Source organism: Ipomoea triloba, chromosome 1, assembly GCF_003576645.1.
Source record: "Ipomoea triloba cultivar NCNSP0323 chromosome 1, ASM357664v1".
In the NCBI taxonomy this organism is placed as follows: Eukaryota; Viridiplantae; Streptophyta; class Magnoliopsida; order Solanales; family Convolvulaceae; genus Ipomoea; species Ipomoea triloba.
In genome coordinates, this window is record NC_044916.1 from 12,555,363 (window position 1) to 12,583,258 (window position 27,896).

Here is a 27,896-nt window from a genome sequence, read left to right on the forward strand (position 1 = left end):
ATATATATATATATATATATATATATATATATATATATATATATATATATATATATATATATATATATATATATATATATAACAATCAATTCTATTTTAAAATGAATAACTTACACATTTAAAAATTATAATAATTATGTTATCTACTTATTTCAATTTTTCACATAGGACATTAATTTAGTTGCGCAATGCACATATTATAAGTAGTTGTTCAATATAAATGAATACACCACGCAAATAAATCAAACATTAAATTTCACAAAAATCCGACAAATGGCTTGAATCTTTTATATATATATATATATATATATATATATATATATATATATATATGGTACAATAATATATGCTTATAGGGTTTGGTTTTTTTTTTTAATCAATAGATATCTCCAAAGATCTTTAGACAAACAAGTTTGATACATACAATACAATATGTGAAGATTTGGGGGAAAATGTAGCCATATAATCATGGATTATTGTATAAAAAGAAAAAAAAAAGAAAAAGAAAAAAAAGTACACCTACTATTTGTGTTACAAAGAAATTTTTTATTTTACTAGAAATAGGCTTTAAAATCCTTAAGTTTTTAAAATTAAAAATACGATAGAATTTATAAAGTGTACCAGCAAGTCATCTCGAATTGTAACAGTAAAGCGGTTAAACTTCACATACAAATCAAACAAAATTAGAGGACTAATATAGCGTATGAAAAGAATAATAATATGGCCTATTAGCTCAGTTGGTTAGAGCGTCGTGCTAATAACGCGAAGGTCGCAGGTTCGAGACCTGCATGAGCCAAAATTTATATTTTTCTATATTTACCCCCACTCCAGGGTTGCAATGTGTACTACGGTGCATTTGTGCGTATAACATTATACATACATGTATATTTATTTTATATATACACTTGTTTTAGGCTAAGGGGCATAAAACTTTTTTCGCCTAAACATATGTAATAATATTCATTAATTTCATTTTATACAATTCCTTTGTGAACACACAGAAGAGAGGATGTAATGATCAATCAATTTGACAATGCAACATTTATTCCCATCAATAAGAAAAGAGTCAGGCTATATGTACCAAAATTGTTCACCGTTAACCAATGAATAAAAAAAATTTATTGGTAAAAAATTTTAATCGCACAGCAGCTTATAAACAAGGCAACATGAAGAAGCTAAATTAGAGTTTGGGTTTCTCTTATACCAAGTGACTTCCTTGTTTTATTCATTTGTTTGAGATTAATAGCCACTTGGGAGTTTGGACTATACTTTAATCTTACATCACCTAAATAATATACTTGCTTTACAAAGACTAATAATGTATGTAATGTACGTTAAGCTTTAGAAAATTGAGAACATAAATACAAACATTATATTTATTAAAGCTCAACTAAGAGTTTGACTGAAAATTAATTAATGTATATTATTACAGGCAAACGCAAAAGGAAGAGTGGAAAACAAAAAACAAAAAAAGGCAATAACTCCTTGAATCTTTCTAATTGCTAAAACCTATTCTCTGTGCACTACTTGCAATATATACAGATTCTTGGCACACTATGTATCAACTCCTAACGCAATAGAAGACATTTAGCTATGCTATATACACACAACGCACATATATAGAGAGAGGGAGAGACAAGAGCCGCATAGCATAACCAACACCACATAGTCAGATCTGGAATCCCATTCATAATCTCACATACTAATCGTGCTTCATAATTTTTGTCGGGGGGAAGTCTTAAGATTTGCATGGCCGACATCTTAGAACCTTATTTTCTCGGGAGAGAGAGAACTTGGGGGCTTATTTGCAAACAACTGTTTAAAATCCAAGGTAATTACCAGGATGAGATCAATGCACTTGGTGTTTCAAAATTCTCCTTGCTCTACGAGAAAATTTCTTCAAGAAGACACTGTCAGCAAAAGTTAAGGGAGTTTCTTCATCCGCCTCTTCATTTGGACCATACCAGTAACCTTCATCGCTCTCGTGTTTTGAGTTTCCATCTAGAGATCCACCTGGTGAATGGGTATCTTCTGGAATGTCCCGGTACAAGTGATGCAAGATGAAAAGTGCAGTGTCAGGATCTCTCCAGTAGTTTCTGCAATAGTATTTCATAAACAGGGTTTAAACAAACTGCAATCAGTTCAGCATCAACAAAAAGGATAATTTAGGGGATGCAAATTGCAATCAGATCCTCCATTACCCTATTCCTTGACCTAAGTATTTCTTATAGGTATAAAATGGACAGATTATGTACTTACGTATGCGCTCCAATGGCAGAAATATATGGATGGCGAAATGTTTTATCCTGGATTGGAAAAAAATGGAGATCAGCAGGAAAATAACTGAACCACATCAAATTTCAGAAATCATTAAAGAATTGCCAATTACCGAGAAAATGCACATAACATATAACAGGTTTCAATGGACTAGGAAGTAAACAAGCAAAAACGTGAGCCACAGTAGATGCAAGAACATATTAATAAGATTGAAATGCATCCTCTGCATGGGGTATTTAAACAAAAACATATAAGTTTTCTGAGGCACTCCAGTTCTACAAAGACAGAACAATTGTTCAAAATCAACAAAACCAATGAATTTGCAAATATAATTTCATATGATAACATATCTTTGTTCAGGACAGTGGAGAGCAAAGGGATCATCATGTAAAGGTAGCCAATGATTACTTATAAGAAAGGAAGAAGACTACTTTTATGTGTCGTCAGTTTACACCATCACAAAAATGGGAAACTTAAAGAACAAAATGAAACCATATTGAAATCATTAAAGCACAAATCATCATATGCATATCAATCATCAGAGATACAGAGGTAATTTGACATTGGAAATGACAATAATTAGAAATCTTGGAAAACCATCAACATTAACAAAAGCAGGAATATCAAGAACCAGTAAAATTACACTAAGATTCTAAGAATTTGCATATATACTTGCAAAACATGATCAATTCGACCATCTTCACTTCCAGTTAATTTCTCCATCATTATTGAACCATATGACCTATCATCTCTCACTTGAGCTTCATGAGTTCCTTCTGCAAGGAAACTCACCATCAAGACAAGCAAATAGTATTGAGCAGAGGAAAGGGAGTGATATATGAGAGGTGGAAAGGAATATATATATATGGGTAAGTTCAAATGAGAACAACCCCCTCCTGTAAAAAGTGAGGAGTCATCTCAGCCGCCCATCATGGTTCACCAGTTGAGGGCTTTAGTAAAAAAAGCATGGGGTCAATTTATAGTGATTGCAAACTTTTTGCAATATTTATAAAACTAACCCTGACCTTTTTCTCCTTATATATTTCAGCAACCCTCAGCCGTTAATTTATCCAAATGGATGGATCATATCAATCCTCACATTTTACATGGGAGCCTATTTTGACCTGATACATATATACATACATACATACATATATATATATATATATATATATATATATATATATATAGGTGTCCATTACCTTCCTCATTGTTATTGTTTCTTGATTCGCAGAATGTAAGCACCTTAACCTGCTTAAAGAGTACACATTTCAATGCACCAACAATGTTAATTACAACTCAAAAAAAATGTGCATGAAAATATCAAGAAGAGCTATCCAAAATGAAGCAATTCCATATTATTCGCTGAGATATGGAAGAGTACAAAAGTTTTATCCGCATAAACAGTAACAGCTATCATGGTTAAATGTAATCTTCCTCAATTGAGTTCTTCACACCAACATGACAGCATAGTATGAATGCCAAATTAATGCACTATCAAGCCCACATGGTCACTAATCATTTATAAATGTCATCCGTGCATTACTCAAGTAATTCAGTTCATTGTTTGAGAAATAGAATCATATAAGAGATGAATGACCATGTCACATTTCCAATAAGGAACTCCTGCCTTAGCTTTTTGGTTTTATAATAGCCATCACTTTTCCCTTTTAGCATGTTCGATATGTATGTAGTGGACATAGCTGAAGCAACTCTTGGAATATCAACAGATTCTTCATTATAAAATTGTTGGAAAGAAGTCCCATAATTAATATATGTTGTGAAGAAATAAGACTCATTGTCTATACATACAAAGGTTCTTGTAATCAAGCAAATAAGTAATCTACCCATTATCAATTTACATCACTTCCTCTCTTATTTATTTATTTATTTATTTTTTCTCTTCACCAAATCTTTCATAGCTTCCACTTTACTGGCAAGTGGTGGTCCAGTGGGGTGTAACTGTTTAGTGTCTTTTCATTTAAAAGACAAGAAATATGTCTGTAAATCAGCAATATCAATCAAATTCATTCTTTGTTCATTACATATCACTCAATTGAACTTAATGAGAGGAATATAAGCTTTGTAATTAAAGATAAACAAAGATACTATAAATTAGCATAGGCATGGTCAAGGAACAAAACATGTAGATTTTGCAGGAACCTGCTAGGTTGCTAGAAGGCCTTTCATGTAAAAAATAAATAGTTGTAACATTATAAAAAATTCTCACCCTTGCAGAGTGTATATGGTTCACAAAAGCATGTGAATGTGAAGCTACTCCTTCAGTGAATTCCTGTTCAAACAATGAGAAGGAAAATAATATAAGGACCCCTCCCCCCCCAAAAAAAATAAATAAAAAATCTCAGGCTTACCTGAAAACCAATGTGCAGTCTCTTTCCACCTCGGTGGTAAGGAATAATGATTGGTCGTTTGTTAACATATTCTTTACAGACAAGTGGTTCTATTCTGGATGAAGAACAAGCATAATTCCACATTAGGCACTGCAGAGTGTCAAACATTTCACAAACATACGAAAAACATCCAAACTAAACCTATATGCCACTGGATCAAACGGGTGAAATATGTTGAACATTTGTCTACAAGCTGGCATCTCTTCATTAATCTTTTCCTCTTCCCAATACTCTTGCCCTTTGCCTATCAACCCCATAAAGAATAAGAGAAGAACATAAGCATTTCAATTGTGTGTAGCAAATTTAGCTGCACAGTATTTCAAGTTTTCAACTTGAGCTTCCTAGAAGCCTTGATAAAGAAATGATCCATGTCTCCTTATGGTATTTATAGAGAAAACATATATTGCAAATTCCCAAATATGAGCTGGCATGCCTGCTGTGCATGTAATGTCATCAAAAAAATCAACAGACAAATGACACAGTACACAAATGAGCAAAACTACTATTTAGTAATGTAAAAGATGATGTCATGAATACCAAGAATCTACTTACCCAAAAAAATGGGTAGGGGGAGATGGGTGCAAAAAGGACAAACTCAACAATCAGGCAGATTTGCAAATACTACAGAGAAAGGAAAAAACCTATAAGAGCTAGACTTATATTTGAGGCCAATCGGTGTCAAGTGTCATCAAGCAATGACCATCAACTTTACTTTGTACCCCATACACAAAAATTCAAAACCATGCTACAAATCACGAATTTTTAGAAGGTTAAAAGAGCCAATGAGACTTGTTGAAATGGACTACTGACGAATGGCATACAACTTTCAACCAGCCAACAGACGATACCTTGACTACCAATCTTTTTGTGGATCCTTCAGTTGTCACTAACATTACTTTGGACTTTGGTAGCTTTATTGGTAAGAATTATTTAGTTTTAATTGATTATAATAATTAGTTTTAATATAATAAAATAACTCCAATTATAATACATTAAGAATTATTATAGTTTGCATAAAAGGGTTTAGTCAACATTGACACTTTTTAATGAGGTGGTGCATTCTGGTTCATCACCGTTGTATAGCACCTATACATTGACGATGCATCAAATATTTTCTCTAATATAAATAAAATATACATACGTACATTTACACATTATTTTGAGAAATAAAGAGGGAATGCTTAAATGGCATGCAACTTCATACGAACATAAAATGAGATTCAGCCTTGGAAAATTACCAATTCCAATGCGAACATTGCGAAGGGAAAGAAAAACTCCAAGAGGAGAACCAACAGCAAAAAATGTATCAACCTAGTCTCAAAGAATCAGGAAAAGATAAGAAATAAGTTAGAAAACAACATATAAAAATGTAAAATAGTAACACTTGTATGAGGATCATCAAAGATAAAGGTTTAAATTTTATACTAGTATTAGAAATAAATTTCAAGCAATTTAAAAAATCATGCTACACCATAGTAAAACTATTATTTGCTGCTCACTTTTAATAGTAACAAGATGATTGTTGATATGACAAACTACCTATATCCTCAATTTCAAAAAATTACCTTGAATGCCAATTTTGTGTATTTTATGCAAGGGGTATAATTCTTATGTGAATCACTTTCCTTGGGAAACTCCGTTTCAGATTGGTTTATTGTATTTGTTTCTTGCCCCTTTTTCCCTGTGTGTTTTATACACAAAGTCAGAGAGCAGCACATAAAGCCAAATAAACTAAAAGTATTTCTGCAGAACAGAAAATATAGACAATGCTGTAAGATATCATCTGCTTGAAATCAACTAAACCAGTACCTTCGGGTCCGCTCCAACAATCTAATGCTCTGATTTTGGCTGTTAGCAAATCAATCTGACACATGGAAAATGTCTGATATAAAATGTACAAACTATAAAAGTAAATTTAACAAAATTATATCATTATATGTCAGAACCTCTTCTCTCAATGATCTAATCATTTTGTCTTTATCACTTTCCAGTTCTTCAATTTTTGTCATATCCTGTTCACTAGGGCCCAAATCATTCCTATCATCATGTTGCTTGATATCAACACTGTTTACAGCAGCTTCATCTGAGTCTGACAATGCAGGGGGACTGACTGGATGACATAAGAATTCAGTACATTCTTCCACGAGGCCTGAGCAGCTTTGATCTACCTCCATGATGTCATTTCCTAGCAAATTCACAGTGTTCTTGCTTCTGTCACTAACAAGGCTTTCGTCATCCACAATAGCGGTAACATTCTGGTCCAAAGATACTTCACTCTTGTCAGGGAAAGACACTTTCTTCTCATTTGCTCCCGTGTACATCCACTCCATTGGAAATGGAGAGGACAATATCTCTTGGTGGCATAGAATATCATAAGATAGAACACTCCCAAGTGAATGGCCATATATAGAAACCTAAAAAATAAAAATTACAGAAATATGCTTTTAGCATGAACTGCCAAAGAATTCTTTAAAAATGAAAGCAAAGGTTTTTCATGTTCCACCTGCATATACCTTTCCATTGTAGCCAGGATTTCTTTTGAGGAACTTTAAATATAATCTGTTTAATTGATTGGAAACCTGAAAGGGCCATAAACAATTAGCACCAGATAACATCGATTTAGATATTTGACAAATACAAAAGAAGTGTGAATATAGACTCCAATAACAAATAAATAAATAGAGTTGGAAAACAAAAAAAATGGCAGGAGAGAACAGGAAGAGGAATAGAATATAAAATACCGAGTCAATGATAGCCTGGCAGTATATGGGGCTCATGTAGTATAACACATCATGTACTGTTGCACTCAACATTGTTCGGAACCCACGGACACCATCTAAGGTGATTTTGTCCACTGCAGCCTCACCACCAAGTTTTAAGCCTTTTCTCCACTGTTATGCCCAAAAATGAAGTGGTCAACTAACATTATAAGTGGCAATAATCAATTAAGTATCCCAAGAATAGCAACAAGATCAGAGAACACAGGAAATGAAGAGATAAGGAGACAAATTTCTAAAAGAGATTATTAAGGTCAAAAATAAAATGGTAAAATCTATGTAAATCAATAGAAACTTCTTTTTTTTTCTATAAAGCATACAACATCATCACTTATATATAAGAGGGAAATAGTTATATAAGGGGGGCTAAGAACTGAAGGCAAAAAATGAAAACAGGGCTCAAGGAGTTGGGAGACTAAAAGGTGCCTAGGAACTCTAATGTTCAGATTTTAGGACCTCTAAACACATTAATTCAATCCCCCAACAAGTCAGCATTTCTCAAAACTCCCCCTCAAACTTTAGCAGGTATGTTATAAGCTCCAATCTTGTTACGAGTACATTCAACCATGCCCCTCTAAGAGATTTGGTGAAGATATCAAACAATTGATCATTTTAGCCAACAAATTGAATAATAATCTCACTAAAGTAACCTTCTCTCAAACAAAATGACAATTAAATCGATGTGTTATGTTCTTTCACAAAAGACTAGGTTAGATGCAATATGTAATGCAGCCTAATTGCCACAAATGGACGGTTCCCCTATGAAGGTAGAAACTGAGAGAATCTTTGGGATCTGAGTAAGTTCCCCTATGAAGATGGATCCTTCTTCAGAAGCAAAAGAGAATAACGGTGTGGACTAAAAGGTGTAAAATCATTGTGTCTTAAGACAATAGTAGCTAAAACCTTTTTTGGATACAGGAGTACCCTACAAACACATTTTAGAAATTCAGTAGAAAATTTATCTCGAATAAAACAAGTAGACCCAAAGACCCTTAATGGCAGTTTATAACGAGGCTCGTGTGGAAACAAAACATCGTAGGGGATTTTCCCTTGCAAAGAAGAAGAGACATTCAATTTATGAGATAACTTGTGAAGGATAACATCCCCCCAGAATTGTTTAGGAACATTGCAATGGAGAAGTGTAGAATAATAGCAAACCCAATCTTCTTATTCCTAGTAGCAGTCTTAGTTTCCTATTATTAGTAGGACTGGGTTTAGCCTAATAGCCCAATAAATATAGGATCTCTATATAGTTCAATATACAAAAACACAAAGAGACAATCTACGGTAATCTTTTATCATAATATATCTTTTCAAAGTTCTATTGTATTCTCTCATTCTTTGGGTTCTCACATATTTTGTTTCCGCTTAATTGGTGAGTGGTGGCTATTTGCTACCTGCCCGGCCATTCAATCCCTCAATTATAACATGGTACCAAAGCCCTACATTGTAAGCACCTATCCATAAACTAACGCATAACAGTTAATTTAAACACATATTCATAAACAGACACAACCCTATAGATAAACATAACCCATTGGTTTTCAACAAATAGCAACAAAAGTTGTGTTAGTAAAACAAGAGAGACAGTGAAGTCCTGATATATATATATATATATATATCTTTTGTCAATCGTCTTCCTCATTTGTCAATCGTTTACAACCACATATTCAAAAGAAAAGGAAACAAGACAATTATGAGAAAGAGTAAATTGACAGACTGAGAAGTTAAGTTATAAGGACATTTAGGAATGTAAAGAACTGAGGACTGTTGAAATATTTCATATTTTGGACAGCAGACCAGCAGCCGTTTAGGCAGCAGACCAGCAGCCTTATTTATGTTTTATTATTATGTTAGTGCAATGTTAGGCAGCACCATTTGTCAGTCAACAACATGTTAGGCAGCAGCCTTATTTGGTTTGTTAGGCAGCAGTTTCTTTTAGACTTTTTAGTGCAGAATTGTCTTTCACTCATGTGTATAAATAGAGATGTATTAGTTAGCATGAGAAATAACAGTTTAAGAATTTTTTCTCCCTTCAATTCCTTAACATGGTATCAGAGCCATGTCCTTTGGCCTGATTTTCTTCTTCTTTCTTCGTTTGAACAGTAAATTACTGTTCATCCGAACTGAAAAATTCAAACACAGCTTCCCAATATAAGTTTTTCATAAATTTGAAGATATAGTGTTATTCTAGAAGTTCAGGATTCTTGTATTTTGTTGGAGTCACTCCAAACTGACTCCAAACTGCTGCTACACACTTTTTTCGGCAAACTTTTTCAGTAAAGTTTTCAGATCAGTCTATCCCTTTGCTGCGACACTATCCTGATTTTCTCACATTTGATTTATCAATATGGCAGATGAGGAAATTATTGATAGTGTCCAAAATACTCCTCTTCCAGTCCAACCTTCTCTCCAAGTTCAACCTAAATCTCTCCAAGTTCAACCTAAAGTCTACGTTCCAAATCTTTCTGGGAGTTTAACTATCACCAGTGAAAGACTCATTGGTTCCCAAAATTATCAAGATTGGGCATCAGCAGTAGAACTATGGTTTATGGGTCAAGGAGTGGTTGACCACCTCACTACTACAGCAGAAGAAATTCAGCATGAAAAGGATATTTGGAAGAGAGTTGATGCTCAACTTTGCAGTCTATTATGGCAATCTCTTGCCCCGGATTTAATCCCCATGTTTAGACCTTTCAGAACCTGTTTTTCTGTATGGAAACAGGCTCAATCTCTTTATACAAACGACATCTCTCGTTTTTATTTCATTGTCAGTGAAATACTAAGTGTCAAGAAGTCAGAAATGTCCATGGAAAAATTTTTGGGGAAAATCCAAGGACTCATGGCTGAATTCAGCAAACTCATGCCTATTGGAGGATCACCTGAAGAGCAACTTACTCAACCCTTGTCGATCATTCTGCTCTCACTACTCAAAGTTACAATAGAGGAAGAGGTCGAGGAAGCAATCGAGGTGGCCGAGGCGGAGGACGAAATTCTACCCGTTTTTGTGACTTCTGTAACAAACAAGGGCACACTCGTGAGGTTTGCTGGAAACTTCATGGAAAACCAACTATGGTGAATATAGCTCAGTCTGCGAATTCAGATACACAAGTTATCTCAAAGGATGAGTATGCAGAATTCTTGCAATTAAAGGCCGCCAAAACAACCATTTCTCCAGACAGCACCCACATTGCTCTTGCTTCACAATCAAACTCTGTTTGGTTTTTGGACTCCGGGGCCACCGATCACATATCTGGTAATCCCTCGTTTTTCTCCAAAATTGATTTCTCTGATTCTCTTCCATCTGTTACCTTTGGTGATGGATCAAAAGGGAAAGCTAAGGGAATTGGAAAAGTCACTATCCATTCTTTTTCTCTAGAACATGTTCTTTACATTCCCGGTTGTCCTTTCAACTTGATTTCAATCCATCAGCTTACTCACTCTCTTAATTGCCTTGTTACCTTTTCTTCTGATTCCGTGGTTATTCAGGACCGACAAACAAGGGAAATGCTTGGTACGGGACATGAATCACAAGGACTCTACCATCTTTTAGGCTCTACCAATACCAACACAGCTTGCGCCGCTACTGTTTCACCTCTCCTTAGCCATTGTCGCCTTGGCGCCGCTACTGTTTCACCTCTCCTTAGCCATTGTCGCCTTGGGGCCGCTACTGTTTCACCTCTCCTTAGCCATTGTCGCCTTGGGGATCCCAATATTAATAAATTAAAACAACTTGTTCCTGGCTTGTCAGATTTAAAGAACATAGAATGTGAGTCTTGTCAACTTGGGAAACACTCAAGAGCCTCATATCCTAGTAGAGTGAATAGAAGGGCCAGTACACCTTTTTCTTTAGTTCACTCTGATGTTTGGGGAGCCAGTACACCTTTTTCTTTAGTTCACTCTGATGTTTGGGGACCATGTCGTGCTTTTTCTTTAGTTCACTCTGATGTTTGGGGACCATGTCGTGCTTCAACCACCTTAGGGTTCTTGTATTTTGTCGTTTTCATTGATGATTTTTCTCGATGCAGTTGGGTCTTTCTAATGAAAAACCGTTTTGAACTATTTGATGTGTTCAAAACATTCTACAATGAAGTCATGAATCAATTTGGAGTTTCTCTCAAAGTTCTACGAAGTGACAATGCCAGAGAATATTTCTCTGACTCTTTTACTTCTTTTTTTTCCACACATGGAATACTTCATGAATCTTCATGTGCTAGGACCCCTCAGCAAAATGGAGTTGCTGAACGGAAGATACGTCATCTTGTTGACACAGCCCGCACTTTGCTCATTCATCACAAGGTTCCTAAAAGATTTTGGGGAGATGCTATACTTCACTCCTGTCACCTCATAAATCGAATTCCATCTTCTGTGTTACAAGGGAAAATTCCTCTTAATCTTTTACTCCCACAGGAACCTCTCCACAAACTTCCATTACGAATTTTCGGGTGTACCTGCTTCGTCCATGACTCCACCCCAGGACGAGACAAACTTGATGCCAAGGCCATAAAATGTGTGTTCATTGGGTACTCTCGCCTCCAAAAAGGTTTTAGGTGTTATTGTCCTAAAACACATCGTTTCTATACTTCCTTTGATGTCACATTTTTTGAAACTACACCTTTTTTCTCCTCCACTCCAGTTGATGAATCTGATTTTTTATGGGAACCACTTGAAGCCACAGAAATTCTTCCTGTTCCTAATTTCACAGAGCCTGTGTCTCCCAATATAGCTGAAACAACTGCACCAATGTCAACCATACAAGAAAGACGGAACTCACCTTTCTTGTATACCTACCAGCGGCGCAATCGTCAAGGTTCTCAAGAGGATGAATGCTTGGTTGATTCATGTCCCACACCAGCGTTGCCCACTGATACGGCCCAAAATATCATAACAGATTCTCCCATTGCCAGTCGAGTAGGTAACAGATCTACTCGAAATCCTTATCCTATCTATAATTTCCTTTCACATAAACGTTTGTCTCCATCATATTGTGCCTTCATTACTAGTTTGTCAACTGTTTTTGTTCCAAACAATGTCAAGGAAGCATTAACTCATCCAGGGTGGACTCAGGCAATGGTTGATGAAATGGAAGCACTCCATTCTTCTGGAACTTGGGAGTTAGTACCTTTACCTCCAGGTAAATCTGTGGTTGGTTGTAGATGGGTATATAATGTGAAAGTTGGTCCAGATGGACAAATTGATAGACTTAAAGCTCGACTTGTTGCTAAAGGATACACACAAGTTTTTGGCATTGATTACACGGACACCTTCTCACCGGTAGCCAAGATTACTTCTATCCGCCTCTTATTCTCAATTGCAGCCAATCGTCATTGGCCACTGTATCAGTTGGATATAAAGAATGCATTCTTACATGGTGATTTGAATGAGGAAGTATATATGGAGCAACCCCCTGGATTTGTGGCTAAGACAGGAGCTAATCTTGTTTGCCGTCTTAAACGCTCTCTATATGGGTTGAAGCAATCTCCACGTGCCTGGTTTGGGAGATTTAGAGATGTTGTCCAACGATTTGGCATGATTCAAAGCAAAGCCGATCACTCTGTCTTCTATAAACACACACTTGGACAAAGCATATATCTTGTTGTTTATGTTGATGATATTGTCATTACAGGGAATGACAGTGAAGGAATAAATCAGCTTAAGAAACATCTGTTTCAACATTTTGAGACAAAAGATCTTGGAAAATTGAAGTATTTTCTTGGAATTGAAGTTGCTCAATCCGAGCAAGGTATCTATGTGTCTCAACGGAAATACGTTTTGGATATTCTTGAAGAAACAGGAATGACAAGTTGTAAACCAATTGACACACCTATGGATCCAAATGTCAAACTTCTTCCAAGACAGGGGGAGCTCTTATCCGATCCAAGCAAGTATCGAAGATTAGTTGGTAAGCTACTATACTTAACTATCACTCGGCCAGATATCTCTTTTGTTGTAAGTGTAGTTAGCCAATTTTTGCAAGAGCCATGTCAAAGTCATTGGGATGCAGCCATCAGAATATTGAGGTATGTGAAAAGATCTCCAGGTACAGGATTGCTCTACAAAGATCATGGACACACAGAAATTGTTGGCTATACAGATGCAGATTGGGCTGGATGCCCATGGGATAGGAGATCAACATCAGGATATTGTGTTCTATTTGGAGGTAATCTTGTTTCTTGGAAAAGTAAGAAACAAAATGTAGTTGCACGCTCAAGCGCAGAAGCAGAATACCGAGCAATGGCACTTGGAATATGTGAGCTAATTTGGGTTAAGCAACTTCTTATAGAACTCAAATTCTATAAGCCCAGTCCCATGAAATTAATTTGTGATAATCAAGCAGCGCTGCACATTGCATCTAATCCTGTTTTTCATGAAAGAACCAAACATATTGAGGTTGATTGTCATTTTATACGAGAGAAGGTTGCATCCGGAGATATTGTTACCACTTTTGTTGGGTCAAATGATCAACTTGCTGATGTTCTCACCAAATCTCTCCGTGGACCTAGGATTGAGTTCATTTCTAGCAAGCTAGGAGCATTTGATTTATATGCTCCAGCTTGAGGGGGAGTGTTGAAATATTTCATATTTTGGACAGCAGACCAGCAGCCGTTTAGGCAGCAGACCAGCAGCCTCAGCCTTATTTATGTTTTATTATTATGTTAGTGCAATGTTAGGCAGCACCATTTGTCAGTCAACAACATGTTAGGCAGCAGCCTTATTTGGTTTGTTAGGCAGCAGTTTCTTTTAGACTTTTTAGTGCAGAATTGTCTTTCACTCATGTGTATAAATAGAGATGTATTAGTTAGCATGAGAAATAACAGTTTAAGAATTTTTTCTCCCTTCAATTCCTTAACAAGGACAAATGGACAATGACACAAATAGGAGAGGTGCAACCTCTCTAATACCCGTAGGCATACCTATTAACCCATCACCAAAAGTAACTGTCAAGGGTAGATCAAAAAAGAAAATTCAGGTGAAGAGGGAGGCATTATCCAAAATGTGATCACTTGTTGAATCAAAGATCAAAACAGGGTTAGATTGGGAAGCAAGGCTAGTGTGAGAGACATTAGGGACAATAGAGTTTCTAGTTGGCATGGATGGTTGAGTAAGAGCAAGCCTAACTTCACCATTGAAAATTTCACCCGTCTATGGATTAAAAAAAATAGCCAAGAACACAGCTGCAAATATGCTTTATCGAAAGAGTCAAACTTGACCAAAAAAGCAGTATGGAGAAGAGCACCAAAAAAGTTTTCCAACCTTACCATATGAGTCGAGAATAGCTAGAAAAGAGATCTGGAGAAGATCATTTGAAAGTCCTGGCATGCCAGACCATGAGGGTGCATCGCAGTGAGGGTACTGAAGACCGTCGGCATGTGAGAGTGCATATTAAAAGTTTTAGTTGACCGGAAAAGAATGGGCAAGATCACCAGATTTTTTAGCAGATTAGATGCTTCAATTTAAAGGAAAAAGAGAACTCTAAAGAGAAGAAACAAAGAAAAACAGTAAGTTGGGTACTATAGTATTCATCGGCATAGTTTACTGGAAAAAATCAGGCCACAGGAGTGACTCTAAATTCTAATGACATATTGAAAATGGAAGAAATGCTTAATTTTCAGAGAAAGCACATAACAACCTCACATATATATAGAGGATGGATATACAAGGGGGCTAATAATTAAAGGCAATAAATGAGAACAGCTCTCAACTCTCAAGGTCTTTGAAGACTAAAAGATGCCTACTGCCTAGTGCCTAGGAACTCTAATATTCAGATTAAGCAACTCTAACACATTGATTAAATCCCAACAAATCTTAGTATTTCTCAATATTGATCAATCCTAAAGAACTTTTAGTAAACCATTAGTGCACTTGAATCCTAAAAAAAGAAACAATGCAGATGGCTCTCCACAGATTAAATATTTGAAGAAGTTATTAAGCTCAATTCTGAATTTTGTTGATTTAGTTTTTAATTCTTCTCTTCCCTTGTTCTTTGGGAAAGGTGGACATAAACTGTCTTCTAAGCTGCAATAAATACTCCTATCACATACCAATTACATACCAGCTTTTTAAAACACAAATATATATTATTTGTAATACTGTCAGTCTAAATCTCTCAACTATAAACTGGTTCATTTAGATATTATGTACTAATTACAAACTAGAAGAAATCATCGTCTTGTTCTACTAAAAATTAAGTCCACCCTTGTTGAGCATGTGACATAGACTCCCTAGAGCTCAACCCATCAACAATTTGCCAGTGGCTGATCAGTTCTTTTCCTTCTCAGTCAATAAAATCTTCCTTAAACACAGACACACACATGAATAATATTTAGAACAGTAGCTTCACTTGCATAATCATTGTCCTTTCATATATGAGTCATGTGTGAGTGTGTTCTTGCATTAGTACATTGATGGAAATGGACTTACATTTTTGTCGTAAAACAGGTAGGAAAGCTAAGACAATCAACAACACTAATATAGTGATGCCTGTTCAGATACATACAAATATAGGGTTTGGCAACCAGCAAACTGCTAATTTATCTTATGTGAGAGTTTAAGTTTCAATTACTTAACTACCATATGCTGCCCCTTTATATTACTTACCCCTTCTCCTTTCAAAGAAACATAGGATCATTCAACAAGAAATAGAAACCAGCAGAAAGCCACATCATATAAAGCTACACTGGGATAGTGGGATAAAGCATCAAGAAGCAACATTCAAAGATCATTGTAAAGGGAAATCAGAGGGAAAATTGCAGAACAGTATATGACGCAAGAACAATAAGCAATTATGAAAATAAGATTTACCTGGCATGGAATGAAGAGTACCCTTTGTGTGCCAAGTTGGTATGGACTTAAGTGCCGTTCAGCAAGACTTGCTGTGACATGACGAAAATCTCCAACATCATCCACAAGATTAGATTTCTCCAACCTTTGACCAATCCCATGGACCATGAATACTAGGTGCCGAACTGGAACCTATACTGGAATTATTAATTAGATTGTGTGCATTTGAAGTCTTAATTTGCATTAAATCTTCAGAGTATCAGCCACTATAATCTTTAGGATGTAATGTCCAAAACATAGGTATATAATATGGGACGAATAGATGCTATGGCCGAATGGGCCTTTTCTTTAGTAGGCTTGAGTTTAAGTTTGTTACTCACTTGAGCTTTTATTTGATAGACTAGATGGTGGTCAATTTTAGGGCTTTGGCCCCTTTTGGTTTTTTAGGGCTTTAGGCCTTTGGATGTTTAGGGCTTTGACCCCTTGGAAGTGTAAGGTCAATGGACCTCTTCTTTATGAGCCTTAGGTCACTTTTGGGCCTAAGGCGTCTGTAAGGCTTCGGCCTCTCGTTTTATTCAATAAATGCTTTGTTCGGTAAAAAAAAAAATAAAAAAAATGGGACGAATACAAACATTCTCAACACTGGATTGCTGAGCAATCATTCGACAAATAGAATGGGAATTGCTAGTCAAAACTGGCATTGCAAAAATGCAGAAATTGTCATTTCTTGGAAGTTTCACAAGCTCTATTATTCCAAATGAAGGTTCTAAACAATTTCTAGTCCGACACTGTATGTTTGCTTATTAAACAACTTCCCTCATCAGTTCTTCAAGGACAAACACCTATACCTACTTTTGTTTAATGCCCATCCAAATAAGAAAACTCAACCCTAGAACTCTGTGTTTTTGAAATCATACTCAAAAAGGACTTGAGGTGATATTCTCCAACACATCTTTTGAAATTCCCTAACCTCATCTAGTAAAATTCTACAACCACATCTGAAGATCAGTTCTTCAAACATACTATCAATATTTCCCCACCATCAGTTGAGTTGAGTTTATTCCTGGATCTCCAATTAGATAACTAATATAAGTGTACAGTGTACTCCAAACACACAAATGATGTTGAAGCACCAATAGGGGCATGAGTGGATCCATCTCCCTTACCACGATTGCCAGCAACTAATACTTATATGGATTCTCAATTTCTCTTTGAAAAGGTAAAAATAGTTGTATTCACCCTACCACATATTTAGTATCGTACAGCCATTTGTCTTCTTCTCATGCCTTTATTTCTCACTTGGACTCTATGTTTTATGTTTACTCCCAAAATCCTACACCAGGCACTATATACAGGATTACAGGGTACATACCCTCATACACAAGGTAAGAAATCACTTCCTCCTTCCAAATACGGAGTAACACTTTCGATTAAGCATATGTGCATCATAGAACATAATAATACTATCGTCAAAGATTTAAGTATCAAATAATCAAGTTATATTGAACTACCAAGTACCCTTGATATTAAACATCTCATTTTCATTTCCTTTTGTCCTAAAATGAAGGTAGGCATCAACTTTTGATTCTGTAGTCCCAAAAAACAAAGTTCAATAATGCAAGTCACTGAAATTTCAAGTATTACCCATTTACCCCCACATTAGGGCCTAATATGGACAGACAGGCTAACAAGTGCTCTTCAATAAGCTGTATTTAGCTTCTTAGAACTTAAAATTTGGCATCTCAACTAGCTTCTGAAAAGTTGTTTTCAGCTTATTATGATAAGCTCTATGAAATAGCTTATAAAAATAAGATCAAAAATCAAAACAGCTTTTAGAAGCCATCAGCTCTTTTCATGAACTTATTCAAAAAACATTATTTATTAAAAAAAAAAATTTTAAAAGGTGTAACTGCTTATTGCAGTAGTTAAGCTGAAATAAGCTGACTATGCTGATGCAAGCAGAGCCAAGAACAGCTTTTGCCTGGCTTGTACAAACATGAACTTTTGGATAAAAATAAGATTGATAACAGAACACCCCCTTTTCAAAAATGTCTTTGAACAATATTCACTCAACCATACCTGTGAACAATAATCATCCATTTCCTCCTCCTTCTTTTGACGTAACTCATCCTAAAAACAAAAAAACAAAAAAATTAGTATGCGAAGGTTTTCATAGTTCCATAAGAAATCATAGTTGTTCAGTCCCCACACGTAAAAGTTCATTTTATCCATCAGGCTTATCATTAGTCACTTTTAATATCTTTATGGCCTTGAGAGAGAAACTGCAATTGTTTTTCAGTCATTCAGTATCTAAGTAACTACCTTAACAATTTGCAAAGCAAGTGAGATCTACCACCTTTGCTACACAACTACATAGTTATTATCGTTAACATAAGCATGATAGCAAGCAAGCTGGTTCGACCTAGCATCTGCATTTCATAATAGAGCATTTATTTTCTGTCATTATTACATTATTATGTTTCTATCTTTGAACCATTGCATTGCACATTACTGGGAATCTTCAGTTTTTTTATCTGCATCTTACAAGTTAGGCATTCATTAAATTGGGAGAGCCAGTTAAGGTCACAAGCTCTTGACCAAATGCATGATAATCCTTTCAAATTATTTTTTCTGGTCAAATCTTATCTCTATTCCTGATGAATGAAAGGTGATATGCGAATTGATTCAAGATATATTTTGTTTGGTGATATGTCAACTGATTCTCAATATATTTTATTTCTCTTCTCTTTTGGCAGGAAAACATGTGCTCTCAAAGTCCCAATAATGGCTAGTAAGACAAAGGAGGGGGGCCAGGTATAAGGATGGCAAGGTTTAGATATCGTTCTTCTCAGAGAAAATGTGAAAGTAAATAGACCGATACTGCTGCAGACTAGAACTGCAAGTATTCTTTACCTATTTTACTTGTATTCATAAAGATATGCCAATATATTCTTCTTTCCTTATTTTGTTATACAGTTGTATATCCCTTGATTATCTCTCTAAGATTTTCCATAATTATTGTGTATATTCTTGCTGTAATTCTTCCTATGTTAGAGCCTACATGGCTACATTTAAGGGATTAGATTAGCCTAAGTTTAAGGGATTTGATTATTATTATTGTCTATAACTCTATATATACTGTAACTTTCACCAGCAAAAACACAGAAAAATATTTCAGAAACTCTCTTTCTTTTATGTTTTGACAGATGAGTCAAAATAAAACTACAAACTATCATTACTTTTCTCTATTTTGGTTGCGGTTCCACATGTACATGCTACAGATTGAAGTGTTGGCACAATCTTCTTAATGAGGCTATTCAATCTGGGTGTATGAGCCATTTCATATACTTGAAATGGGAGCTTGTCCAAAGACAACTCTTACAAAGGATGCTAATTAGACTAGGTAGTGTGTATGTCCAATAGTGAATTTTCCTGCTTTGACTGCTCTCTTGCCACATTTTTATATACTTCCTATCCAATCTGATGTTCTTCTACATTGACAGGAAAATGCTTGTCTATGTAATGAGAACCAGGAAGCACATAAGGTCTTCCTTCAAAATGTATCTTTGGTCAATGTAATGAGAACCATGAAGCACATAAGGTCTTCCTTCAAAATGTATCTTTGGTCACTAGAGAACATCCCGTCCCCAGTACTACTCTCAATTCTGTAGCTTATGTTCTAATTCTGTAGTGTGTTTTTGTGCATCTTATACTTGAAGTTTGAAGTTTGGACTTCGAACTTTTTATAGTTCAAACATAAGTTTTATATTTTATTTTGGACTCTAAATTTTATGAAGTTTTTATTATTTATGTATGGATACAACAATTTATATTATTAATTATACCATGGAATTAAATAGGTCGAACTCAAGTTTGAAAGTCCGAGCAATCTAACTCGAACTCGAGCTCGTACACTCGACCCAATTGAACCGAGCTTGAGCTATATAAATACTTCACGAGCCGAGCTCGAGCTCGAACTCGAGCCACCATGTTTTTATCAAGCTCAAGCTCGGCTCATTTGAAGCCCTAATCTGTGTCCAATGTTAATATTTGAAAAAATTTTCTACACTTTAAATCTATGCAAATACAACTCCTTATCATTGGTAAATATATGAACCATGCCTACTAAGAACTTAACCCTTTCCCTTTACCTTCATTTTTACCTTTTTTTTTTTAACACATTCAAATGTATTCATTCATCCTCCTCAAGCAATGTAGTTAAAATGCCTAAGAAAATCAACTTAAGGATGTATTGTGAAGATGAGAAGTATTTAGAAGTGAACATATATGATATATGTCATCAAAAGTAGAGATAATGTAAAGAAAAGAACTTGTGTTGGTTTTGGCGATTGTGACGAGGCATATCCACGTCTTAACTTAACACCATTCCCTCCGAATCGAAGAACACCAGAGAAACCAGAGGCATCAACACTCAGCCAGGCTTCCCACGTATCATCTTCTCCTGTGAAGAGAGCATGTAGTCCCTGCATCCATCCATAAAACCTATTACTCAGTAGAAAGAATAGTCAAATGAAAAGTTATTCCACTAATGAAAATAATGGCATACTAGAGTGGAGCCTTGAAGATCAACTCGAGCTGCATAGAGTCCAGACGGTTGAAAGCTTCGGCGGCGCCAAACCTATAGGCAAGGAGCCAAAATTCAACTAGTAGACCTCTAACTTATCAACATGAGTAAAATAAAGCAAGAAATGTTTATACTTCATAGTACTGAATAGTATCCATGTTCAAAAAAATAAAAAGAGACAGCATTCTAGTCATCTAGTGTGTAATCCCTAAACGAAACAATCAACCGAATGGAATTTGACTGAAGTAAACATTAAGTAGGAAAAAACAACGCTTTAATCTAATAAAACCAAATTTCAAAATTTTAGCTACTCTTACAGATTAAAAGAGTTCCAATCTTTTTTTATTAATAACAAGTTAAAGCATCAAACTTGCCAGTTTACTTCAATTTTCTTTGTTTTCTAATTTTTTAGTTTTCATTCTTTGTTTTCTATTATCTGTTTTCTATTTAGAAAACTTGTTTACTAACACTCATTTTTTCAAATTTAATTTTTAGACTAACGCTATAGAATTAACACAAGTTTAATTTCGAGTGATTTTTAGACCTTATATTTAAAATATTTCTAGATATGTTTGGTTTAAATGGAACAAATATAATTTTACTTTTAAGCCTAATATATGTAAGATTTTTACATCTGATATCCAAACAAAATTTATATCCGAATATAACATAACTAAAAATATATCTGAAATAAAAACCTATTAAGTTCACCTAAAATTTAGTTTTGATAATATTAATATTTTTTTTAGCTAATATTTAAAATATTTTTAGATATATTCATTTGAGTGAAATGTATATATATAATTTTTCATTTGAAGTCTAATATATGTGAAATTTCAATATCTGATATCTGGACCAAACTCATATTACGATATAACAAATTAAAAAATACCCTAACCAATAATCTATTGAGTTCAATCAAAATCTAAAACTTGGTTTAGAGTTCAAGTTTTAATTGTGATAATGTGGTTGTAGTGATATATTGCCAAATAGATTATAGAAATTATGTTTTCCATTTAGAACACAGTTTTTTAAAGATCTCCAATTTTCAAATTGGAAAACTGTGCAAGTAAACATGGTTTCTGTTTTTCTATTCTCCAATTTTAATTTCTCCAGTTAGTAAACAGGCCCAGTGTAAAGAATACCTTACAGCGATACGCATACTCCAACTGTTCAGCAACATCTTCCCGGAGTGGAAGCCAATCAAGGCCTCCTTTACAAGCAAACCAATGACCTCTCAAGACACGCCGATTTTCTCCATTCCAATAAACAGGAAAACAGTGCCTCTTTGCCAAATATACCTGCAGTAGCAAGCAATTAATATTTAAAGATTTTATTCTACATTTCATTTATTCCTTTTTGTTTTGGGTCACGTCATGGGTCCTGCATTTAGAACGAAAGCACAGCACTAAATACTGCACTTCATGTACAAAGATAAAAATATTACTCTAACCATGGAAATAGCATCCCCCCACCCCTGCGCGAAGTTTTTTCATTAGACTTCAATGAGATGAAACTGGCAACTCAACCCAGTGAAACATAACTCCAAAAATCCAATCTAGTTAAAATCAGCAATACGAAGCTATGAACTATATTTCTGTATTGAGTGTTCTATTTTTCTTTAATAGAGCAAAAGTCATACCATACCAGCATGTCTTTTTCTACAATGAATATCCAAGTTTTCGTCTACCCCTCACTCAAATTTTCCTAATACTTCCACATAGTCATTCATTACAACCAGGGCCTCCATAGGCCAATGTTGAACACCATGTTATTAATCAAATAAAGTTGAATATCCTAATGGCAATTAATAGGGCTCAAAAACGATTTACCCAAGTTCAAACCTCCTCAACAGTGGCCTACACCAATCACTATCTTGAAATTGATGCAATTGGCAGATCAGAAGCAGATTGGATTAAGTCTTCAGAGGTTGCAAGCAAGACAATTACCTCATACAAACCACCCTTTACAGGGACACCAACTCTCTCTTCTACTGCATCCTCTTCAGCCGACTCAGAGTTCACTGGAGAAGATTCTATTGACATTGAATTTAATTTACTTGGCAATTCACTTGGCCCTTCACTACACTCTGCAAACTCCTTCCACCATAAAGAAAGCAACTCTTCTTCTCTCTACATTTAAATAATTGAATCCATTAGTCCCTGGTGTGAAAAACATCCCAGAGAAGAATATATTCATTCATAAAAGTGTTCCATCTCTTGATAATTACATGATTAGTTTCCCAAACTAGAAACTTATTCATTAGGCAATCAATGGGAGCTGAATTTTTTTTAAAGAAATGAGTGCAATTATGTGAAAATACCTGCAAGAATAAAGCTTCAATAGCTAGAGAATCCCTCATGCCAAATCTGAAATAATCACCATGCCCCACTATTTCTGTGTGAGGAACTGCAGCAGCAGGTTCTGCAAACAAATTCTGGATGTAAGCTTTTCAAGGACAACATTGTTATGCTTCATAGTAGCTAAGAAGTGAAGCACATGGACACGCATTCTCTCTCTCTCTCTCTCTGAGACACACACACATTCTTAAGTCGTTGAAACAAAACCAACCAAATTAATGAGAATTTGAAGAAAGAATTCTATGACTGAACATGCTTGAATAATATAGAAATACTTTTCTTTCTCCTTTTTATCTCTTTTTGTTTGGTTAGAATATAATTAGATAAATTCTGAAACACCATACGGATAAAACTCCAAGGACAACAAATGAATTTCACTGGTTTCTCTTTAGTCTTTACAGCATCACAATGTCAGAAACCTATCCATATCCAGTATTCTCACAATCTCACCATTATCATCTACAAAGACAATAAAAATTACACTGCCACTTGCATGTAAAACCTTCTTACCTCACATAGTCAAAAGACCAATTTCAACTAAACAATCAAACAAAAATTCAGCAAAGCAATCAAACTCAGTAACACAACAAAACAGGGACAGCATGATTACACAAAAAAATTAAAATGAAAAATATATATATCAAAACAATGCAATAACTAACCATTCAATGCCAGAGGAACCTTGCAGAAGTACCACCGGACGTCACCTCCATCAGATGGACTTACTGTATGAGCAAGGTACTTCTGCCTACCCTCACACTGCTCAATCTCATCTGCCAACCTCCTTATATTCGACGGCGTGTTCTTCAACAAGTCCGGAGAAGTTTCCTCCACCACATTGGAGCCTGAAGCTGATTCCACCATTGCGTCCAAAATCCAAAACCCTCAAAATTATATCAAATTTCTCTGTGATTATAGCAAAACACTCGAATCAAAGCATGCCTATTCCACCGAAACACAAATATACAAGAACAAAGTTTAATCTTTGAACTGAGGGTTTACCAAGAGAGAATTCATCAAGTAAATGTGCAATAACTTAATCCCTACCAGAAATTTCTAACTATTCGCCCGTTAATTTGAATTCTAACAGCGAATTTGAGTTGTTTGTTTGTAGACTTGTAGTTTTGTACCCAACGAGAAGAAATCGAGATGGAAGGGAAAGAGAGAAGCAACGAAAAGGAAATGAAATATTCTTTTAAAAAAAATACGGTATAGATGGAATCTCTATCTCTATCCTCTTCCTCTACTATAATAAAGCAGAACATATATGATAATTAAAATTCGAGTCATTTCTATTTTTGGTCCTACTGTTATTGGGGCATTGCCAATTTTAGTCCACTTCATTAATTTGTGCCACATTGCGGCCAGTCTTATTTAGTCATTGCCACTTTTAGTCCACCGTTAAAATTTTCGTCAAATAACCGTCCAAAACAGGGGTATTTTGATCTTTTCATGCTTTGATCATCTCATTTACAATTTGTAGTGGTTTTCCTTATAGATTTTCATCTAATAAAGAAGTCTGGCGAAAGCCATGGCTTTGTAATGTGGCTCACATGGCTTTCGCCGGACCTCTTCAATAGATGAAAATGTGTAAGGAAAATCATTGCAAAGGGTCAAGGAGATAACCAAAGCATGAAAAGACAAAAAATACCCCTATTTTGGACGGCAATTTGACAAAAATTTTAACGGTGGACTAAAAGTGGCAATGACTAAATAAGACAGGTCACAATGTGGCAAAAATTAATGAAGTGGACTAAAATTGACAATGCTCCAATAACAGTAGGACCAAAAATGGAAATGACTCTTAAAATTCAGAAAAAAACTTCCTGCCTATATTGAAACGCAACGTTTTAGGAGAAAATGAAAGATTCCAAAGTTGGGTGAATAAACAGTTAGTCTCCCAATGTGATATTATATTAAATATTCAAAGAAACCATTCTTTAATCAAGTTGGCTGATTAGTATTCCAAAGAAGAACATATATGGTTACAAGACGTTTAGTATTCCAATGTAATATGATATTAAATATTCAAATAAACCATTGGTATGTTTCCATTCTTTAATAATACGAACACTGTAATCCTCTTAAATCCTCTCTCATCTCTTTCCAAAACACAAGCTTTTAAAACCTCTCATCTTTTTTTCAAAACACAAGCCTTGCAGAATGAAGAAATTAACAACTTCTGCAGTCATAGGAAGAAAGAGGAAACCACAGTTGGAACCAAATCAAGGTATTTAATTATTCCTAACCCCATAAAGCATCAGATTTTGTAAATAAGATGTAAGCTTTAAGTACATAGCTTGGTATTTGAAGTTGGCATAGAGCATGTGTTACAGATAACTTATTGCCAAGCAGTTTGATGTCCACAGCTTCAAAGTTTAGCAGCATTCTGGTCATAACGTGTATATATATATAACCTATATATTGCATAGATCTCTTTTTAATTCTTTTCAAATTCTTTTTTTTTTTATTTGCTGTGAAGTTATGGGTTGTTAGATAGTGCATACCTAAAATTAATATAGTGCATTGTTTAAGGGAATAGTCTTCTGTTTCCAAAAAAAAACAGAAAAAGTTAATAGTCTTCTAAATACAACTTCAACTATATAAATGTACTTCTACAATTTTCAGATAAACACAAACACAGATAAAAGTAGTTTTTATGTAAATTTACCAACTGATTTACTAATCCACTAAACTTAGGTCTTAATACGTATGTATACACCCATGCATTAAAATTTCAGACAGTAAATTTAACACATTGAAGTTCGTAAAATAAATTTATCAGATTGAAAGAAACCCTAACTGAACATCAGAATTTTAGAGTGAAAACAATTTTTAAAAAATATATATATAACAAACACATAAAATGCCACAAAATGGACAGAAAAAAAAATGAATTAATTTCAAAATATAAATGAATTAATTTCGAAATAAATTTATATAAACCTACTGCCATACTGCTTATGTTTGACGGAGAAACACCGGATTTATTCGCCGGCTTTAGTCTCCGATTTATCGTTCTCCCCTGACCGGTGAGAGGGATGGCGGCGGCAAAGCTGGTTGCCGGCGAAGTCGCTGCTTCCCTTCTCCTTCAGGCAACGCTGGCGACGGAAAGATACGGCGGACGGAGGGTTGCATCGAGGCGAGATGGAGGCGACGAGGCTAGGCTCCTGGCGGTGGCGACATCGCTGGAGAAACCGGCTGGAGATCACACTTTTGTTCTTGGGCTTGCTTAAATATTTTCCTCTATTATATTTGGGCTTTTTCTATCTTTAATTGTTTAATTTAATTTCTCATTAATTTATTATTAAATTGTCATCAATTTTTTTAGCAAATATTAATAATAAGGTGCATATTAAATTGCCTAAGTATTGCAATGTAATTATGAAGTATGAGTTAATAATATGCATAATCTGAGCATACTATGTATATTTATTGCAATAATAACAAGAATGCAAGGCACTGTATATTTCAAAGGGAGTATTTTGTTTTTCGAATACATGAAAGGTTGTATGAAATTTCATGTATATTGTATGTTAGGAGATTATTTTAACGATTTTGTGGTGGATGCATACACAATGGTAGAATCTGCTAGGCTTATATATATTAAGACACACCAAAAATCGCTAAGGTATGAAGCATTGAAATGATTGACAGATGCCTTGGCGCAGGGAGAAGTTGAAGCTAGCACCCAGGAAAAACGAATACTACTGTCATCCAGTTTCACCCCGTAGAGCACGGTATATGATCCAAAATTATCAGGATGCAATGGCCATCTATCGACACATAGGTTATCCTAACCTTTTTATTACATTCACATGTAACCCAAAGTGACCTGAAATACAAAGATACATTACCAAAAGAAATCTAAAACCAGAAGATCGACCGGATATTGTGTGTAGAATATTCAAGATGAAGTTGAATTTTCTAATAAAAAAAGTTAGGAATGGTGAATTATTTGGTGCAGTCGCATTAGGTAAATGCAAAATTTTGATACATTCTCATTTTTCAAATTAATGTCTTATATTCAACAATTTAATTTCACATTTTTCTTCCATTGTAATACACGATTGAATTTCAGAAATGTGGGCTACCGCATGCACACATTCTAATCTTCTTAAAGAACAAAGTTGACAAGTCAAATCCAACATACATGGATTCAATTATAAAGGCTGAGATACCAAACAAGGTAATAGATATGGATTACTACAATGTAGTTAAGGAATTTATGGTTCACAGTCCATGTGGATTGGCTAGAAAGAATTCTCCATGTATGGTTAATGGAAAATGTTCAAAACACTTCCCAAAACAATACATAGATGAATCTCAATTTGATCAAGATGGTTATCCCATATATAGGCGTCTGGATTATGGTAGGATTGTAAATAAAAACGGTATAGAACTAGACAATAGGTACGTTGTTCCGCATAACCGTTATCTGCTTTTGAGGTACAAGGTCCACATAAACGTAGAATTGTGTAACCATTATAGATCAATCAAGTACCTCTTCAAGTATGTAAACAAAGGGAACGACCGTGTCATAGTTGAATTCTACAAGAGTACTACAGATGAACACGGTCAAGAGGTGGTGGATGAGATAAATATATACTATGATTATAGGTATATTTCTGCTTTGAGGTGGCATGGCAACTATTTGGTTTTGAAGCCCAATATAGAACACCGACGATTGAGAGATTAAGCTTCC

The 27,896-nt window shown here is 35.0% G+C and overlaps 2 protein-coding genes across 4 annotated transcripts; one reads left to right on the forward strand and one right to left on the reverse strand.

Moving 5' to 3' along the window:
• Window positions 1-1,358: 1,358 nt before the first annotated feature.
• On the reverse strand, window positions 1,359-26,409 carry LOC116025937 (phospholipase SGR2-like). Of its 3 annotated transcripts, none has more exons than XM_031267322.1 (22): window positions 26,150-26,409; window positions 23,854-24,097; window positions 23,155-23,255; window positions 22,781-22,963; window positions 21,977-22,132; window positions 20,814-20,885; window positions 20,578-20,730; window positions 18,326-18,376; window positions 16,268-16,438; window positions 7,430-7,579; window positions 7,202-7,267; window positions 6,635-7,102; window positions 6,498-6,552; window positions 6,254-6,369; window positions 5,927-5,999; window positions 4,830-4,932; window positions 4,650-4,743; window positions 4,508-4,570; window positions 3,480-3,528; window positions 2,950-3,053; window positions 2,260-2,306; window positions 1,359-2,096 (listed from the first exon to the last, which is right to left on the reverse strand). In XM_031267322.1, the coding sequence occupies exons 2-22, from the start codon at window positions 24,053-24,055 to the stop codon at window positions 1,850-1,852; spliced, it is 2,724 nt and encodes a 907-aa protein (XP_031123182.1). In that variant the 5' UTR covers window positions 24,056-24,097; window positions 26,150-26,409; the 3' UTR covers window positions 1,359-1,849. The 3 variants fall into 3 exon arrangements, with proteins under 3 accessions (XP_031123182.1, XP_031123194.1, XP_031123203.1); XM_031267334.1 differs by having other exon boundaries at window positions 26,142-26,409; XM_031267343.1 differs by having other exon boundaries at window positions 26,138-26,409.
• On the forward strand, window positions 26,233-27,890 carry LOC116032102. The gene is made up of 2 exons (XM_031274535.1): window positions 26,233-26,409; window positions 27,273-27,890. The coding sequence occupies exons 1-2, from the start codon at window positions 26,233-26,235 to the stop codon at window positions 27,888-27,890; spliced, it is 795 nt and encodes a 264-aa protein (XP_031130395.1).
• Window positions 27,891-27,896: the final 6 nt, after the last annotated feature.